General features: G+C 39.3%; 3 protein-coding genes across 4 annotated transcripts in view; 1 reads left to right on the top strand and 2 right to left on the bottom strand.

Moving 5' to 3' along the window:
• LOC116042671 (septin-9-like) overlaps positions 1-1014 on the bottom strand; it is a 75606-nt gene extending 74592 nt beyond the window's left edge. Inside the window, exon 1 of the mRNA XM_031288957.2 lies at positions 754-1014. Within this exon, the coding sequence (XP_031144817.1) occupies positions 754-775 (22 nt within the window). The 5' untranslated portion in view covers positions 776-1014. The remainder of the gene's footprint in view (positions 1-753) is intronic.
• A 3436-nt stretch (positions 1015-4450) lies between these two features.
• LOC116042987 lies at positions 4451-13640 on the bottom strand. Its single transcript, XM_031289470.2, has 6 exons — positions 13428-13640; positions 12097-12292; positions 11601-11951; positions 10489-10634; positions 5203-5538; positions 4451-5114 (listed from the first exon to the last, which is right to left on the bottom strand). The coding sequence occupies exons 2-5, from the start codon at positions 12146-12148 to the stop codon at positions 5410-5412; spliced, it is 678 nt and encodes a 225-aa protein (XP_031145330.1). The 5' UTR covers positions 12149-12292; positions 13428-13640; the 3' UTR covers positions 4451-5114; positions 5203-5409.
• A 1972-nt stretch (positions 13641-15612) lies between these two features.
• LOC116043032 (piggyBac transposable element-derived protein 4-like) lies at positions 15613-18428 on the top strand. 2 transcript variants are annotated; one of them, XM_031289527.2, is made up of 2 exons: positions 15613-15934; positions 16498-18428. In XM_031289527.2, exons 1-2 carry the CDS (start codon positions 15798-15800, stop codon positions 18293-18295), a joined length of 1935 nt encoding a protein of 644 aa, XP_031145387.1. In that variant the 5' UTR covers positions 15613-15797; the 3' UTR covers positions 18296-18428. The 2 variants fall into 2 exon arrangements, with proteins under 2 accessions (XP_031145387.1, XP_031145388.1); XM_031289528.2 differs by having other exon boundaries at positions 16501-18428.
• Positions 18429-18695: the final 267 nt, after the last annotated feature.

Here is an 18695-nt window from a genome sequence, read left to right on the forward strand (position 1 = left end):
CACACACACACACACACACACACACACACACACACACACAACTATATTAAGTCAAACATGTACAATGCAGAAGCAGGCATGAGCAGGCATAGCAGGCAGAGGCATGTACACTGACATCATAAGCAAGCAAATGTCCAAAATATTTGTTAAAGCCAAGCACACACACACAGCACTACGAAGAGAGTGCAGCCTGAAGGGGCCAGTGCATCCATACAGAAGGTAAGGCTGAGAAGGACAGATGATGACGCACATCAGACTTTAATGGCCAGGGGACCCCAAGGTTCTCCCCTGGGTGCTGCACTCTCAGCCTACAAAGAAACTAGCCCAAAACAACAGAGGCCCAAGAGTGACAGAGTTTGGCAAGTTCTGTAAGTGATAACAGAAGAAGACAACTTAAGAAAAACAGAAATAAAGTTTAAAGAGAACATTCAGCAATACTATTTTTTTTTTTTTTTTTTACACAGTTTTCTAATGGGTAACAATTATTGTGTGACAAAACGTCATAAGAAATGTATCCAAACTAAAGCCTACATCGATGTAATAAATAGTATGCTATACTCATATACATATTGTGTGCGGTATTGCAAAAGTATTTTATAAATCATACTTAAGCATGTAAACGAATAGTCACATTCTTTATAGCCTACATAATTCATACTTGTAATATTTTTGCATAGTTTAAATCTGATCAATTTAGTCTAAATGATGCAATATAATATTACCATATAAAGAGTATTTTTGAATCATCTGTACCTGAATTGGGAGTCTTCTTCATGCTCTGGGTTGCTGCTGCTCTGCTTTTCTCAGTTGTCAGTCAAATCAGCGCTTTGGTCCTCAGAGGAAACCTGGGTCTGTTCGTCTCGCGTCCAAAAGAAAACTGACTCGACTTTGTTTTCTCAGTTTCCCCGCACTTGTTCGTGTGCGGCTCGCTCCCAGTGCGCGATGACACCGTGACTGCAGGCAGCGCAGATGCAAAAATGCCGTGTGATCCGCTGAGCTCGATGACGTTAGTGACTGACTTTAATTGAGAGTCTCGAGAGCGCACGACCATGATAACATAAATGTGAGCTCATGGGGGTGCATGGTGGAGGGGGTGAGTGCCACTGACGCGCTCTCGCGCACAGATCCCAATTGGAGATTACTTGGTATTTATCCAGTGTATAGGGCTACATAATTACTATTCAAAACAATTATTCTCTCGCAGCAATAAATTAGTGCTGCTTTGGAATACCATTTATTTGATGGACTCGTTAAAGGAACATTTCAGCCTCGTCAACCCGTCACCCTTTCTCTCGGAAGTGTATGTGTATATGTGTGTGTGTGTGTGTGTGTGTGTGTGTGTGTGTGTGTGTGTGTGTGTGTGTGTGTGTGTGTATATATATATATATATATATATATATATATATATATATATATATATATGCATGCGCTGCATGGATAACAACTTCTCGATAACAATTAGTTGTTCAAATTTTATGAGCATGTGAAAAAAGTGAGCTAGTGACTTCACTCGATTGATTGATTGAGGGGGAGAAGATGCTTTTAAACGAAAGTTTGACTCGGGTACATTCACAAAAAGACCATGGTTGCATTTTGGCGAGAGTTACGCTTTAAGCACCGGAGAATGATGTTCTCTTATGCTGTGGAAACTTTATCACCACTTTGAGAGGCCTACACTCCCAAGCAGACTCATATTCTGCTCAGATACTGATACTGATGCTCTTTGTGGTTGATAGATGCACTGAGCAAGCATACTGCAGCGCTGCTTAACAACGTTTACTTTGTTGCTTACTTTGTGCACAACTGTGATTGAATGCAATGATAATCAGTGGCACGTGTATATGCGTTGGAGGAAGAAGTAGTCAGATCCTTTACTTTAGTAAAAGTACTAATGCCACACTGTAAAAAATACTCTGTTACAAGTAATAGTCCTGCATCGATAATGTCACTTAAGTAAAGGTATGTAAGTATCATCAGGAAAATTTGCTTAAAGTATTAAAAGTAAAAGTAGGCTATTCAATGCAGAAAATGCCTCACATTTTAGAAACGACCAAAACAGTTCTGACAATCAACTGAGTGTTTAATCGGCTAATAATAATAATAATAATAATAATAATAATAATAATAATTTATACTCTTTATTGAGCCACAATGGGAAAATTACAATTTACGATCTGTTGTTGTTACATACTACACACAGGCCTGAAATACACACAGATGCCCAGGTCCTATATCCCTAATGTAGAGATGTCAGAGTGAGTGGGCTGCGACTGCTGAACAGGCTAATAATTTCAGCTGGACTCTGTTTTGTGTGCAAAAATCTTAATTTGTTAAGTAACTAGTAGGCCTAACTAAAGCTGTCAGATTAATGTAGTGGACTAAAAAGTACAATATTTCTCTCTGAAATGTAGTGGAGTAAAAGTAGAAAGTGGCATGAAAAGAAAAGACTCAAGTAAAGTACAATTACCTCAAAGTTGTACTTGAGTAAATGTACTTAGTTACATTTCACCACTACGTTGAAGTAAAAAGACTTTCCAATGCTGCCCTCTTCTGGTTAAAAGGGAGACTGGCAATTATACTTCAATGGCTTTCACTCTGAAGAAGGAAATGAAAAAAACATGGATTTTGTACGACAGAAATATTAGGATCTTAGGCTATCATTCAGACAATCTCACTTGTTAGGACAGTTAGGAAGTGATCCAGTCAGCCCTGCCAGTGAGCCAGCATGCATAGCATTAGCAGCCACCTGCTGCATCTAAATGGACATGACAATAAACGTTTCTGCTATATTACACTGGACAGACACACATCTGCTCCTCAGTTCAACACATTCATATTCAATTTAACATTTCTAAAAATCTTACTGCGTCCATACTTTATTGATAGGCCAACAGTGTCCATATGAATACATTATAAATACATTTATACTGCAAATAATTATGTTCATAATAATAATCATAATTATGATTATATAATTAGAATATAGTTTATTGTATACAAGAACCATTCACAAGTCAAATGGGGATGTGTGTTACAACAGGACATAATAGAAAATGCAAAAAACAATAGAAACGGCAAACAATAGAAATGCAGAGAAGTACAGAGACCGAGTAGCAGACAGACTAAAAAAACAACTGAGACACACATTGTGACACAGTAAATAAAGTAGCCTTTTGTTGCAGGTGTAACAGCCCAAAGCAGCCAAGGATGCAAAATAGTTTCAAATAATCTTATGGTCAAATATTAGGCTATCAGTCGATAACAAGAGAGCAACCACATCAGGGCACACAGCATCAATGAGTAAACGACTGAGTAAATGGTTTTAAAAGTTATTTTATTTTATTTGCATAACCTGCCATGTGGTCCAGAGTCAGTTTGACTCTTGCTGCCACCTCCTTGTATGTCAGCTCTTCAAATACAAAAGACAAAAAAGGAATTTATAGGTCATTTTTTTAAAACTCCATACATGTACATGTTAAAGTTGACCATTTCAGGAAGCGTTATCAATTCAAAAGAGGGTCATCTAATCATCAAATAAAATCAATGAATCAAGACAAAGGAGGCAGTTGTAAAAAAAAAAAAAAAAAAAGAAGTAACAACAGGTAGAGGATTGACAGCAGACAGCTTCTGGAGAACACAGACCAAATATAAAACACTCTGCAAAAATGTGGTTTTGAACTGTGGTCACAGCTGTATGCAGTATGCGTTTGTCTAAAGATCAACACTCACACCAAATCCCACCATGTTTTTTGGGTCAAAGGCTGAAGGTGTAAATATCACATACACACCTTAATGTCATGTGAACTACATTAGATGCTCTCCATTTTAATAAATGAAGGATGAACAGTTTATTCTATTAAATCATTATTAACATGTTTACCCTTAAATAATAAATACATTATTTAAGGACATGTTGCAACACAACTTTGAACTGAACTGTATTAGAATATGATTATTATTATTATTATGGTGTCAGACCTTGTTTCTGTAATGCCTGGGAGTTAGTTTGAACCACACGTGCTGCCTTGCTGCCACAAGCGTGTGTCTTACCAAGTCATAAATAACATTAACTAAAAACACAAGCAGTTTCAAGGAAACAAGTCTGCGTTCAATGTGGAGTTAAAGAGAGATACTTTAGTGTAAAAACAAATAAATCAAAAGTCAGTTGATCTTTGTTGCTTTAAAAAAAAAACCTCTACATTTGTTTTCAAATCCATACGCATGCTCAAATACCACAGATGAGGATAAAACTCTTGTTCTCAAAGCAAAACATGTGACATTGTTTAGAAACCACTTTACAAAAATCAGTTTGATGTTTGAATTAACAGCACAAATGTTGCATCATATACAGTACAGTATATGCCTTATATGCACAAGAAAAAAAACTATAAAAGCAAGAACACTGAACCAGAAACAAGAATTATCACAATAAATTAAAACATATTATTAATTGCCTTACTAATAGCTTTTCATTTACGGTAACAATCATCACCACCTTACCATCATCACTCGTTTTTATGTTTTTCATTTAACATAATCATGCCTAATTAACTCCATTATGAATATATCGTTACATTAGATTTGTATTAATATATTTTGTGAGAACTTAGACATGCAAACCACCCACACATTTACATCTACCCCCTCTTGTTAAGTATGTGGTTTGTACTTCCTCACAGCTGTCATAAACAACTTTAAAAAAATATAGCCACATATTGTGTCTTATGGCAAATCTAATCAAATAAAAAAATCAGACTGATCAGACCGGTGCGATTTCAGCCTCCTGCACCAGTGTTGCATCTCTTACTTGCTCATCATATAGCCTAGTTTTAGCTCTCTGTTTTGTTTCTCGCATACATTTTATTTGTATTTTTAATAGACCATAAACCCCTGCAAGCCAACGCAATTTCCAGCAATGCCTCATGTGTGTCGTAGTTATGTATGGATTAATTATGTAAGTTAATAAACCATTTTAATACGGTATGAGACATGACGAACATTATTTAAGCATGTATTATATTACTTTTGATAAATCAGTCAAATATAGCCAAAAAAGCATCAAGCACACAAATATTAAAGTTCAAATATTATATATTTATCAATACTAATATATATATATATATATATATATATATATATATATATATATATATATATATATATATATATATATATATATATATATATCTCAATACTAATATTAACAATGATTTGAATTTGGTGATACTTTCACAGCAATGAAAGATTTTGGAGATTTAATACCCCATGTTTAGCTGTTAAACATGTATTTTACTTTTTGTCTGATGTGTTGCTTAAAATCACAAACAGTCAAACACGTAAACCAACCCTCAAGAAGAAGATGGCCACCAAGCCAATCATTTTTGATGCTAAGCAATACTAAGCACAATCCTACGGGTTTGGCGATGACTGCTTTTGAGCAGGGTGAAAGCCGTTCTGATTCATAACTTCATACACATAATCACTGGAGACTTGCGCAACACTTGTTCTTCTTCTTCTGCTGTTAGTCCATCGTTTCACCTGTTGGTAGTGAAATATCGGCATATCAGATTTCAGAAAATTACAGTCTTTACGTTTCAGAGACCAAATTAAGAGAAATTGAAGACTGAATATTTGGGCAAATGTTATTATTTCTTTTATTGGGGGATCCCATATTTAAAAGACTGTAATCAGTTAAAAGGAACCAACTCAAGCGCTCTGGCTCTATAACTTCCTTTTTGAAAAACAATGTCCTCAATAGTTGAGTGTTTGGAGATTAAAACCAGTGAAAAATCAGAACAGTGTATTAATGTATTAAAGGAAACTTCTCTTACCAAGAGAAATAATATGAACAATATGTTGAGACGGTGGAAGAAATGTGAACAGAACAGTAAGTTTAACACTAGAACTGCCATGACGGTCATTTAGACCGTTTTGGATTTTATAAGTGCAATAACTTTGCTGAATAAAAAAAAAAAAATGTAATCCTGCTGGTACCTGACTTTTCCTAAAAGTGTCTGTATTTTCATTTAAAAGGTTTTTAAAATAAATTACACAAAAGGCAAAGAAAATATGATTAATTTAACCTATTTGGGCCATACACGTTCATATTGACTGCCAGGGTTTTCGTGGCATTCTTTATGTAATTTTTCGCGCGGTTAAAGATGCATCTTGGTTGCTTAGTAACCATCATTGTCTCTGTTAGAGAAACGTCACTAGCGTCACCTAGCCTATTTGTATTTACCTATAGTCTATATGACTACAGTAGCCTACACTGCTTTTTTTTTATTTCAGTAGCCTATTTAGAAATGAGTTTGTAGGAAAAATGTCCAGAATGAATGAGCGAATGAAGAGGAATGTGAGTGTTGAAATGGCCTTGGAGATGCTTCAGAACATGGAAAGTGATGATTCTGATGCTGGGCTCTATCGGAGTCGGAGGAGGAAAATGACAAGGATCATTCCTGGGTGAATGATAGGTCCAACACTTCATCCTCATCAGAGAGTGAGTCTGTAGGCCAACAGCGGAAAAAGAGGCGACGACTTTTACCTAAGGCTTCAGATCGAAATGTTCCTGTTACAGTTGATGGTCCCTTTGACGGCGTTGAGCCGATCACGGATGATGTTCCTGGTGAGCCAGTCACGGCTAATGTTCCCGGTGAGTTCCGCTGCATAGCTATTCTGGTCATATTTGCAATTGTAGGCTATCATTATTATTATCATTAGTCTATTCTAGTCATTGTTGATTTAGGCCTTTTCGAACCAGTACCCCTCGAGCCAACTGAATACAGCCCGCCTGAGTCATCACGGCCGGAGGCAGCTGCGGAAAAGGCGATGGATGGGACGGTGTGGACGGTGCTTCAGCCGACTGTACGTCCAGGGAGAAAGCAGAGCCAACGCATCCTGATGGAAGCTGCTGGCCCCACAGCGCACGCAAAGCGCAACATTGAAGATGCACTCACGGCTTTCGTGTGTCTATTCGATAATGGCATGCTGAAGCACATCAGAGACTGCACTGTGGCTGAGGCCCATCGGCATCGTGGTGACAGCTTCTGGGACCTGACAGTGGCTGAACTAAACGCATTTATAGCCCTGCTGTATATCCGCGGGCAAAGGGTGCAAAAAACATCGATTTGGACAGTCTGTGGTCGGAAAAATGGGGTTTCCCCTTTTTTACAGAAACAATGGCCAGAAACAGATTTAGAGAGGTCATGAAATTCCTGCGGTTCGATAAGAAAGAAACCAGACGCATCCATCTGCAGTATGACAAGTTTGCCCTGGTGTCGGCAACTTGGAACAAGTTTGTGCAGAACAGTATAGCTTGTTACAAGCCTGGTGCCGACATTACAATTGATGAGCAGCTGTTCCCCACCAAGCCCTGGTGCAAATTTATCCAGTACAAGGGGAACAAGCCTGATAAATTTGGCATCAAATTTTGGCTGCCTGCGGATGTGCAGTCCAAATATATGCTGAACGGGGCTCCGTATCTCAGTAAAGAGGAGAAGCGGAGCAGAGGTCAGCTCGTAGGAGAGAGTGTGGTGCTGAAACTGGCTGAGCCATTTCTGGGGAAGAGAAGAAACATTACAACTGATAATTTCTTCACCTCCCTAAAACTGGCCACTGCCTTACAGGCCAAAAAGACCAGCCTGGTTGGCACCCTGGGCAAAGCCAAACCTGAGTTGCCTCCCTCTGTAAAAGAGCAGGCAGAGCTGCTCAGCACAAAGGTGCTGAAATGTGCTAATGTGACACTGACCATTTACCAGGGAAAGCCGAGAAACAATGTGTGCATTCTGAGCTCAGTGCACACAAGTGTGGGGATAACAGATGGGGCGAAGGCAAAGCCTGAGTCGGTGACTCATTACAATAACACCAAATAGGGCGAGATATGTTGGATCAGATGGCGAAGGCGTACTCTGTGAAAGGCAGTACATGAAGATGGCCAGTGGCTGTATTTTAGAACATCCTCGACCTGGCTGGAATAAACGCACATGTCCTATACAAGGAGTGCACCAACAGCAAGACATCAAGAAGGAAGTTTTTGCTGCAGTTGGCAGAGGAGCTGAGAGCCGAGTTTATGGAGGGGAAAAGGGCAGCAGCGCACGGTCCCAGTCAGCAGCGGCAGCTACCACTGCTGCAGGCACAAAAACGCAGGCGGTGCCAGGTGAGGAGGCGCTGCAATCAGAACAAGCCAAAAGACATCTGCAGCACATACCGCAAACCCGTCTGTGGCAATTGTGTCAAAAGAAGAGATGTCACCTGTGTTGACTGCGTTTAAAAAGCCAAATGTGCACACGTGTATTTGTAAGTAATTGTTTCATGGTTCGTTCTTGGCTCCTTTTGTTATCAGCTCAATCTAATCTTAACGTTTAAAAAAAATGTAATTTATATGGTTGACCATGATTTGATTGATAAATGTGTGATAACTTAAATGTTTGAATTATACTTTTTAATTTTTTTTTTTTAAATACACACAATAAATATATTAATCTCGCAATTTGGTATTTATTTATTTAATTATAAAGTGTAGAATCTCACGGTCAAAATGACCGCTTACGGCAATTCTAGTGTTAGAGAAGCTGCAGCCACATCCTGCAGACAGAGCAGTGAGTGGTTTTTCTTTGTATTCAGCATGTGAACTGAAGATCTCAAAGAGATAACCCTTATGTTGACATCAGTTAGGTAGTTACATGTAGTAAGTAAGTAAGTGCTTCACAATAAAAATGTAATACAATACGAAATATTAAAATACAAGAACATTTAAATACAAATAGAAAACAAAACAAACGACCATAAAAAACCCTCGACTATCTAAAAGCCTGCTTGAATAGCAGAGTCTTCAATTGCTTTTTAAAAGATTTGACAGAATTCACACAACTTAGAGAGGGAGGCAAGTCATTCCATAGCCTAGGAGCCACTGCTTGGAATGACCGATCCCATCTAGTTTTAAAATGAGTGCGGGGAACCACTAATAGCATCTGATCTATTGACCTCAGACTATGGGTGGGAGTATGAAGCTGTATCAAGTCAGAGATGGAAGGAGGAACTTTTTTTGATGCAGGGCTCTAAAACTAAGGACCAGGAATTTAAATGTAATTCTATACTGGACTGGTAACCAGTGAAGTGCCGCTAAAACAGGTGTGATGTGTGCTCTTTTGTTAATGTGAGTTAAAAGCCTTGCAGCAGAGTTCTGAACAGCCTGGAGACGGTTAAGCTCCTTCTTACTCAAACAGGTAAAAAGACTGTTACAGTAATCTAAGCGACAGGAAATGAAAGCATGAATGATCATCTCCAACTCACCCTTTGACACCAGTGTTCTTAATAATGTAGTGTAGAGTAGGGCTGGATGATTAATCGAAAAATAATCGTAACCGAAATTCAGAGCCTATAACCGATGTAATTTTACCAAGTCTGTTATTTCGGTCTTTTAATCCTATTAATATTTCCGCGGCCGCCCACTGTGTGTTAATGTGCTTTCCCCTTAAAACATATTACGGCCGCTGCGTGTGTAGTCACGTGACTCCGCCCCGTCCAGTCTGCGACCATAGGTGCTTTCCGATCGGATAGTACTTGTACTTTTTAGAGGAAAAGTACATTTCTAAGCAGTTCTAAGAACTACTCTCCCCCAAAATCTTTTTTCCCGTTTGCATTCCCACTGGCCAAGTGGCCATAGGGACTGGTAGGAGGGGTAAGGGAGCAACGCAAGCACGGCAAAGGTCTTTATAGCATCGTCACTAGACCTTAGCGCCACATACAACAACAACAAATTATGCTAATACTTTTGCACTTTTTCTATATTAAATGCACGTCCATTCTCGTAGTTATTCACGTAATGTTTTGCTCAACACAGACGGGGCTTTATTATACTCGGAACAGACCCCGTCTCTGCCTGCTGCGCTGTGGACGTGTGTGTGTGTGTGTGAGACTGTGTGTGTGTGTGTGTGTGTGTGTGTGTGTGTGTGTGTGTGACGGCCGGCGAGCCGCAGGACACGCTTGTGGAGTTTAACTCCGAAAAGACAGTTAACCACTAGGTTCCCGTTAATCTTATGGACATTTATTATTTATTTTCTACATTTTTAGGAAACTTTTTTTACATTAAAACTTAAATTACTTTTTTATAAGACGTTTTTATTTCATTGTAAAATCTACTGTTGTAGATTTCAGTTCAGTTGCTTGAAATATTTAATAAATAAGCATTAATTGCTATCTGTGTGTTTCCTTATTTTAGAATCACAAAGATAGGATTATGCACTCTTTCATTAGAAAAAATAACCGTGAACATATTTACAGTATAAGAAAAGAAAAAAAAATTAAAATAATCGTTCAATAATCGTAATCGACGTAACTTGGTCGATTAATCGTGATTATGATTTTAGCCAAAATCGTCCAGCCCTAGTGTAGAGTGAATGATATATGCCCACACAGTAAGTAACCACCAGCTACTCGAATATTTTTCAATAGTTCAATATAGCTGTGTGTAGAGAGATCTGAACTCACCCTCGGGACTATCAGCAGGATGAGGATCACAGTTACTAGGGAGCTGACAGTGCAGGCGGCGATAATGATTAGGACCAGAGGTGGACTTTTCTCATTGACAAGGAAAGGAGGCACTTCTGTTGCTGGTGTGGAACATGGTGCCACTCCTGTTTAAATATTGAACAGGCAAACATGTGTTACACCGAATAAATTGCCCATATGCAAATGTTCCTGTAGCATTCCATATAGTGATAGCATTTGTATCACAGCAAATTAACCCTAACCATACATATTTTTTACTTGTACATTTTATAAAAATGACAATGAATTTTCCATAGACCTGAGGGAGATGTCCTCTAATACTAAAAGAAGGTAGATAAGACAAGCACATAAAAAATGGCTTTAAAATAACTAACAGACATTGTCCACCAGTGGTGGAGAATTCGGAAGTATTCAGTATTCAGATCCTTTACTTAATGAAAGTAGTAATAACACAATGTAAAAAAACAACTATATTACACTTAAACTCTGAATATTTTACTGAAGTTAAAGTACACAAGTGTTATAAAAAAAATTTAGCAACATGAATAATATAATGGTTTTTCATTTGCTATTGCTATCTATTTGGATCTAGTATGTAAGAATATCCCCTGGAGTCTTACCAAGCACAAAACATAGGTAATGTCACCAAGGATACCTTAATGAAATGTGCAAGCCGAGTTTGTTGCATATTGGCTTTTAGAAGCTCACAAGAAAGAGGAAAAGAAAACATTTAAAGAAAGGAAACTTATTTTTACACAAACAGTGGGGTCAACAAAACAAAAATGTTAACCACTTTTGTATACTGTTGATTATCTTTACAAATGTATCATAGTTTATAAACTCGCCATATTTTTTGTATGTAAAATCTAATCTAGTCAAAAGTAACTGGTAACTATAGCCATCAAACTTAATAGTGAAGTAAAACGTACATTTCCTTATAAAGTATTTCCCTATGAAATGTACTAGAAGTATACAGCAGAATTAAATGGCTAACTGAAAAAGGTACCTGCTGTATATGTACGTACAGTACTTGGGTTACTACCCTTAAGAAAAGACCTTGTGTAGTTTTGGAGAAGAAAAAGTATACACACCGCTTATAAAAAGTGTGTAGACGCTGCATTGGACTTCATCAGATGGATATTTTATGTAGGCACAACTGTAGAAACCAGAGTCATTCACAGTGAGGTTGCTAATGGTGATGGTGAGGTTCAACAATGATCCTTTTGTCCCAATCCTGCCAGTGTATCTTTTTCGCGGGGTTATTTTGTAAGTTGAATCTGAATAGGAGTGACAGTAAAGCACCTCTTTCTGCTCCTTATGATCTTCATCTCGACCGTGATACAGATACATCCCATCATACCCTTCAATGCTGCTAGGACATCCAGCGGAGGAACACTTTAAGGTGACGTTATTGCCAGCCTCTCGCCACACTGCATTGTTTTCTGTCATAATAGATACAAACTATGATTAGACAGTTTAAAAACATACCACAAACCATCCACCCAGCATTTCCTCAAAGCAGAGACTTCAACAACAACAACATGTTGTAAAAATGTTTGAAGATGAAAGAAAAGAAAATGGTCATACCTGCATTGGCAAAAACACAGAGCAACAGTGTGAACCAACAGAGGTGCTTCATTCTGCTGCACTGACTGTATACTGTCTTTGTCTCTTAGATACACCCCACAGACAGTACGCAAACCGTGCTTCCTCTACTGTTTGATGTTGGGTGATGATATGCAACCTCATTTGATCCTTAGTGATATGTAGCTTGGCTGCAATGCTGTAATGTTGAAAACAAGACAATGAAAATGTGTAGACGGAAGAAAACGTAAAGATAAGGTTCTTGTTTAGTTGAAAAATGTGTCAGGTTTAAAAATTACCTCACTATCCAATGGAGGTTATTAAATACATAACTGTAAAGGGAAAGAGGAATTGCTGTGGCTATTGCTAGTCTCTAGTTAATTTTAACCCTTGTGTTGTCTTCCCGTCAACTGGTAAGCAACTTTTTTTTTGTTTTTCTGGGTCAAGATTTGAAATCAAAACTTATTTTTTTTTCCACACTTTTGTCACTTTGTTGCCCAAGTTTTTTGTCACTTTTGCCGTTTGTTTCTTGCGCTTTTTTCAACGTTTTTTCTTCTTTTTTTGCGCCACGTTTTTGAAGCTTTTTCCAAAAATGTTATCATTTTTTTTCAACGTTCTTTTATAAAACAAATTCTTCAAATGCTATAAAATTGAATAAAACACCCAAATTCAATGAAAGTAGTGAACTGATCATTTATTTTACTTGTGAGGAGCTGTAGGGAACCATCCACGTTATTTTTTTGGACAATTCGGTTGAAAGAATCCCAAATTCCTGATATAGAAACTTTTTGTATAATTGAAATGAACTGTGTAAGGATCTGTAGGGTATGTTTGGACACTGACATGAGAACCACCTGTATTGCGGTTCACCTTTATGAAAAAGTATGTCCTCAATAGTTGAGTGTTTCAAGCATAGCCAAGTGAATAATTGGTATTCAAGAAAACGTCTCTTACCAACTGAAATGATATGCATCTTTAGAAGGTTTTAGAAATGAAAACAGAGATAAGTTTAAAGAAGCTGCAGCCACATCCTGCAGACAGAGCAGTGGTTGTTTTTTCTTTGTATTCAGCATGTGAACTGAAGATCTCAAAGAGATAACCCTTGTGTTGACAGCAGTTAGGTTGTTTTAGTAGGATGCAGCGTGATGGACTGATTAGCATACCGTGTAATATTGTCCATTCTGCATTTGTGTTGAGGGCTTTTGTGTTTTCCGTTTATGGGCTTGGGTTTCGAATTTGCAAAGCAATATATACAATTAGTACGACACGTCTCGGCCACCGTACAGGTATTCCAATTACTATTATTATTTTTTTATAAACATATCTAAACTTACTTTTAACTTTCGTGGCTCCACTTGGATACCGGTGGAGCTTTCCAACGTCGTATCGCCTTCAGCACTGTTTCTTTTCTTTTGTTTTCCATGTATCCGCGTTGAACTGAGTTGTTGTTGTCGTTAGCCGTTAGCTGAAGCCTACTGAGGGCAAGATGTATGCCATGATGAATTGGGTCTCCTTCGACGATATACCAAGGGGGTAAGCTTCTCCTCGGACCGCGAACCTCCTATGGCGCCATTTTAATGCTACAAAGCGATCACCCCCCGTTAGCATCCCATTGACTGCCATTCATTTTGGCGCCACTTTGACAGCGAATAACTTTACATCTGAAACGTTTAAAAGACTCTATTTGTCCATTGTTTATTTCTAAAGAAACACGACAATGTATAAAAGGCTCCATTACCTTGTACCTCACGTTATGGCTCCGTAGCAGGCGTTTTTATAAAAATAGGCTAACGATTGTGTCATAACCACGCGACTTACTGTCGCATAGTAGAGGAATTACCGTATAGTACAGGAGAAGCGTGCAGGCAGTTTCGTCTCACATTAGCTGTTTAAGTGTAATTACTAATGTTAACTAGCATTTTAGTTAGCAATAATTAGCCTGTGTCCATGTTATCTCCTTACATATACCTACGCTCTCCGTCTCTGCAAGATTGGGAATGACTGAGATTTCTCTTGGCACAGCTACCAGAAGACTTACAACTTTCAGACACGTTGCTCACGGCACATTTACGTCGTCTCTCTCAGTTGGAGGCTGCGCAGTAACGCTCAGCGCTCACGGGAAAAGTGCTTCTAACGGCCTTCACTGGTCTCCGTCCAGATCAACGGGATCTGTTGGTCCATTCTATATACAGTCTATGCGATATACATGTGCATATATCATAGACTGTATATAGGTATATATATGCCTATGATGTACAAGACCAGTCAGGCTGTTAGTGCGTTCCATTTGTCCTGTCGCTAGTGATGTTACCCGTGAACCTCCTGCTTCGAGGCATGTATCGAAGAAATGAACCAATTTGGAATGAAGCTTTGTATCGGAGCATGATTGGTTTTGTGATAATCACGTGACCAGTGACGTCCGAAGCTTCGTTTCACACCCCCCCACGTGACGGCTTCGAAGTTGAATTCAAAGCGGTTCACTGGGTGCGTCTTTGTGGGTTGTTGTTGCAGTAGAAGAGTCAACAGTCAGGAAAGTTAGTTAATAGAGAGATTATTATAGCGATTATTATAGCCAGTAGAGAGTTTATAGAATAGAGTTTATTGCAAGTAAGTTTATAGCGAGTAGAAAGTTTATAAAAGAGAGTTTATAGCGAGTAGAAAGTTTACAAAAGAGAGTTTATAGCGAGTAGAAAGTTGCTCTAGTCTAGGCTACGTACTCAATATAATCACAGAAATGTGTGTGCAATGTGTTCTTCATTCATTTCCCTCCCAAATTGATGTATTTGTTTACAAACACAACCAAAATCCTAACTTTATGGGTTTTTTTTTTTTTTTTTTTGTGGAGAAGGCAATTACATTTTTACTTATGCAAAGTCCCAAATAGGCTGTTATTTATGTCATTATTTATTTATCCATGAATTCATACTAAAAATGTATTCATCTTCGACTCAAAGACATTCATGGATAATATCTGTGAAACAGTTTGTGACACAATGCCATCCTTAACTTCCACCACTAGATGTCCTCATAGAGTTCTGAAGCTTCGAGTATTGAACCTTTTTTCGATACAATTGGATTGAAAGCTTCACTGGTTCAGAAAGCTTCAGTTCGCCATCACTACCTGTCGCTGACTCACTGGGCATGTCTATGGCCCCATCCTAGTAGATCCTCTGAACCGTCTCTGGTAGATTGTGCTGGCAGCAACCGAAATATGAGTAGAATATCGTGAGTGTAATAAATAATGTGTTGATTATCCATTGAATAAAAGTGTAAGGCGCGTGCCCAGAGAGCACTGAGCAATCCATGGATATATCGTTTTTTTGTTTTTACCATGGATGTATTAGGTTTTTACCTTACACATTTTATTTAGTTCTTGACACGGAAGTGACATCAGAAGAAAGGACGCTGTCTCTAATTGGCTTACCCACTCCTCGTGCATAAACCTAACCAATCCAACCAACAAAGGTAACAAGTACTAGCCAATCAGAGGTAGTGGCCCTGTGGTCCACCGGAAGAAGAGGGACTTCGCTTCGAGATGTTCGAGAGTTTGTAGCCCGCCAACAAAACTAAGGAAGAAGAAGAGTTCGCCATAATAATAATTAAAAAAAAAAAAACAGAAGAAGAAGAGAACACACTTTGGAGAGCCAGTAGCCACTGGACCGACAGTTGATTTTAAAACATTCGTTTATTTCAACTTTTCCAAAATGGCATCAAAACCTAGCACAGAAGAACCCTTTGCATTAATCCTGGAAAGTGACGATGATGGGGAATCTGGAGCAGAGAGTTTTCTCACGGATGAAGAGATGGCTTATCAAGAGGGTTTTGACCCAGCTGAGGATTTGTAAGTTATCTACATTTAGTTTCAATGTAACGTTACGTGGATAGTTTTTTTTAAGATGTGTAAACTTGGTCATTTGGGCAGAAAGCGTTTAAGAATCAACTTTAATGGGCAAGTTTGTGTAACGTTAACACACACACAAGCAATTTGACTCGGGGTTGTTGTTGTTGTTGTTGTTGTTGTTGTTGTTGTTGTTGTTGTTGTTGTTGTTGTTGTTGTCAATGTAACGTTACATACACAGGACAGACATACAGCTCAAACAATGCTTAAAGCTGAACAAAGATAAACAAACATTGTATCAGGATATGTCAAACAATTATACATACCAAAGGATTAAGCAACGTGCCTACAGCCGTACAAATCCAAGGTGTATTGTCTCCATACAGGGAGAGTGTTGAGTACAGTATAAGTTTCAGTGTGGGGGGGGGGGGTATATATTGAGCAATCTCAGCCATTGTCCTCATATACTGTGTGAGATGTGAAACACAAAACACTTACTAGTATGATATATATGATCTGATATTACAAACCTTCAATCTTCCTAATGGTTTCATCTGTTTTTACAGTGATGATGAGCAACAGGAATCTGAAAAGCCTAGCACCTCGGCTGTAGGACAACATGCCAGCTCCCCTGCTTCTTCAGAAGGAAAGCAGCCACCCCAGAATGGGAAAGATTGTGGACATGTGCAGCCTAAAGCAGAACCTTGTTCTCCACAACACCGCCGGATACTGGGACCCAGGTCCAGGCGTGTACAAGGTGTATCAATAGACCAGTCCAGATCCAGATCTCCACTTTGGAGGCAGTCACAGTCACAGCCAGTACACTCAGTCACATCCTGGAAAACTGAGACGGACCCTGATGTATGTCCAGTGCCAAAAATGTTCATGCCAGCAAGACCCCCTGGACATCAACTGAACTCGGGCACCAAATACTCACCACTGGATCTTTTCAAACTGTTTTTTAGCAATAGCGCAGTTCAAACAATTTGTCAACACACAAATAAACAAGCTGCTAAAGACATTGCAAAAGGCAAAAGATATTCATGGACTGACATCAACTGCCAGGAGTTTTTCAAGTATGTGGGACTGAATTTCTTCTTTGCTTTGGTGAAACTCGACAATATCCAGGATTACTGGAAAAAGAGCACCATTTTCAGTGTGCCATTTCCAGCCAATGTGATGCCACGGGACAGGTACCGGATGATATCTTGGAACATCCACATGAGTGATCCTGAGAAAGATGTGGAGAATGACCAAAAGAAGGGGGCACCAGATTATGACCCCCTGTTTCAACTGAAACCCCTTCTGGACACCATCAAAACTGCTTGCAAAGCATTTTACCACCCCAGACGGAACCTTTCAATTGACAAGAGGATGGTGGCCCATAATGGAACGACACAATACATAAAAGCGAAAGCGAAGCTGACCAAGTGGGGTTTTAAGCTCTTTGTGTTGGCTGACAGCAGCAATGGCTACACCTGGGACTTTGCTGTGTACACTGGGAAGTCACAGTTGGCCTCAGGCGTCGGCCTTGCATATGACTCTGTCATGTCCCTGATGAAGACGGCATACCTGGGCAGTGGCTTTCATCTATATGTGGATCATTTCTACACCAGTCCAAAACTCTTCAAGGAACTGTTGAGCCTGAATATTGGAGCATGTGGCACATACAGAGACACCAGAAGAGAATGCCCCCGCACAAACTCAAATGCTCTGAAGAAAAGTGATCCCAGAGGCTCCATCAGGTGGATCCGTGACGGCCCACTACTTTTTGTGAAGTGGATGGACACACGCGAGGTCTCTGTCTGCTCCACAATCCACGAGGCATTCTCTGGAAGCACCCTGCATAAGAGGATGAAAACTAAGGATGGCAGCTGGACCACCAAATCTATTCCATGCCCAACACCTGTTGTGGAATATAACCGGCACATGGGAGGTGTTTATTTGTCTAACCAGCTGATCCAGTGCTACTCTGTACATTACAAGAGCATGCGCTGGTACCGGACATTGTTCTTCCACTTCCTGGACATTGCAGCTACAAACAGCTTCCTACTACACAAGGAGCTCTGCAGAGAGAAGAAGGAGGAACCCATGACCCACAGAGCCTTTCTGCAGGAGCTGACAGCCCAGTTGTGCGGCGTCACAGTTGTGACCCCTCCAGCCCAGGCACACAGCGGCCACTTACCCGTGGCAATCTCAGAACAAACTGAATTAAGCAAGAGGGCCTCGTATGGACGCAGGACCTGTGTACACTGCAGGAAGACCAAGCAGGTGAGGCAGTCTACCCCCTGGAAGTGCATGGAGTGTGACGTGGCCCTCTGCGTCATTGCAGACAGAAACTGCTTTCGGGACTGGCACAACTAACCTTTTAGACAAGCGAATAGGGACTTGTCTGAAAGAATTGTAAAAAGCCTTTTGATCTGTGTTGGTTGCAGTGTTTATTACCCCTCTTCACTATTGTCCTGTGTCAGTTGAATAAACACATGAGATTCAATTACGTTTTTATTTTTCCTATTGAGTAGAGAGGAGAGCAGCCAGACTAACTGTCTTCACCAGGTTGACAGCAGAAATTTTGTATTTGTACATATTTTTTTTATTTTTACCTCATCTTGCTTTATAGCATTGATACAGAGGTTGCAATCTTAATCTTGTTTTACTTGTACAATGACAATAAAGACATTATATTGTTTTTACTGGACAAAATAGTTTTCTTGTACTGCGTAGTAAAAAAGAAGAAGCAAGCGGACAGTAAACTGCTTAGATA

This window comes from Sander lucioperca, chromosome 4 (assembly GCF_008315115.2).
Source record: "Sander lucioperca isolate FBNREF2018 chromosome 4, SLUC_FBN_1.2, whole genome shotgun sequence".
NCBI classification, from domain to species: domain Eukaryota; kingdom Metazoa; phylum Chordata; class Actinopteri; order Perciformes; family Percidae; genus Sander; species Sander lucioperca.

Excerpts from the sequence above, each read along its gene's own strand:
- LOC116042987 (XM_031289470.2), bottom strand. The coding sequence starts at position 12,148 with ATGAAGCACCTCTGTTGGTTCACACTGTTGCTCTGTGTTTTTGCCAAT. Across the intron at positions 11,952-12,096 it reads CTGTGTTTTTGCCAATGCAG|AAAACAATGCAGTGTGGCGA; the intron begins GTATGACCATTT and ends CTATTATGACAG. Across the intron at positions 5,539-10,488 it reads TCCTGCTGATAGTCCCGAGG|GTGAAACGATGGACTAACAG; the intron begins GTGAGTTCAGAT and ends CACTACCAACAG.
- LOC116043032 (XM_031289527.2), top strand. The coding sequence starts at position 15,798 with ATGGCATCAAAACCTAGCACAGAAGAACCCTTTGCATTAATCCTGGAA. Across the intron at positions 15,935-16,497 it reads TTTGACCCAGCTGAGGATTT|TGATGATGAGCAACAGGAAT; the intron begins GTAAGTTATCTA and ends CTGTTTTTACAG.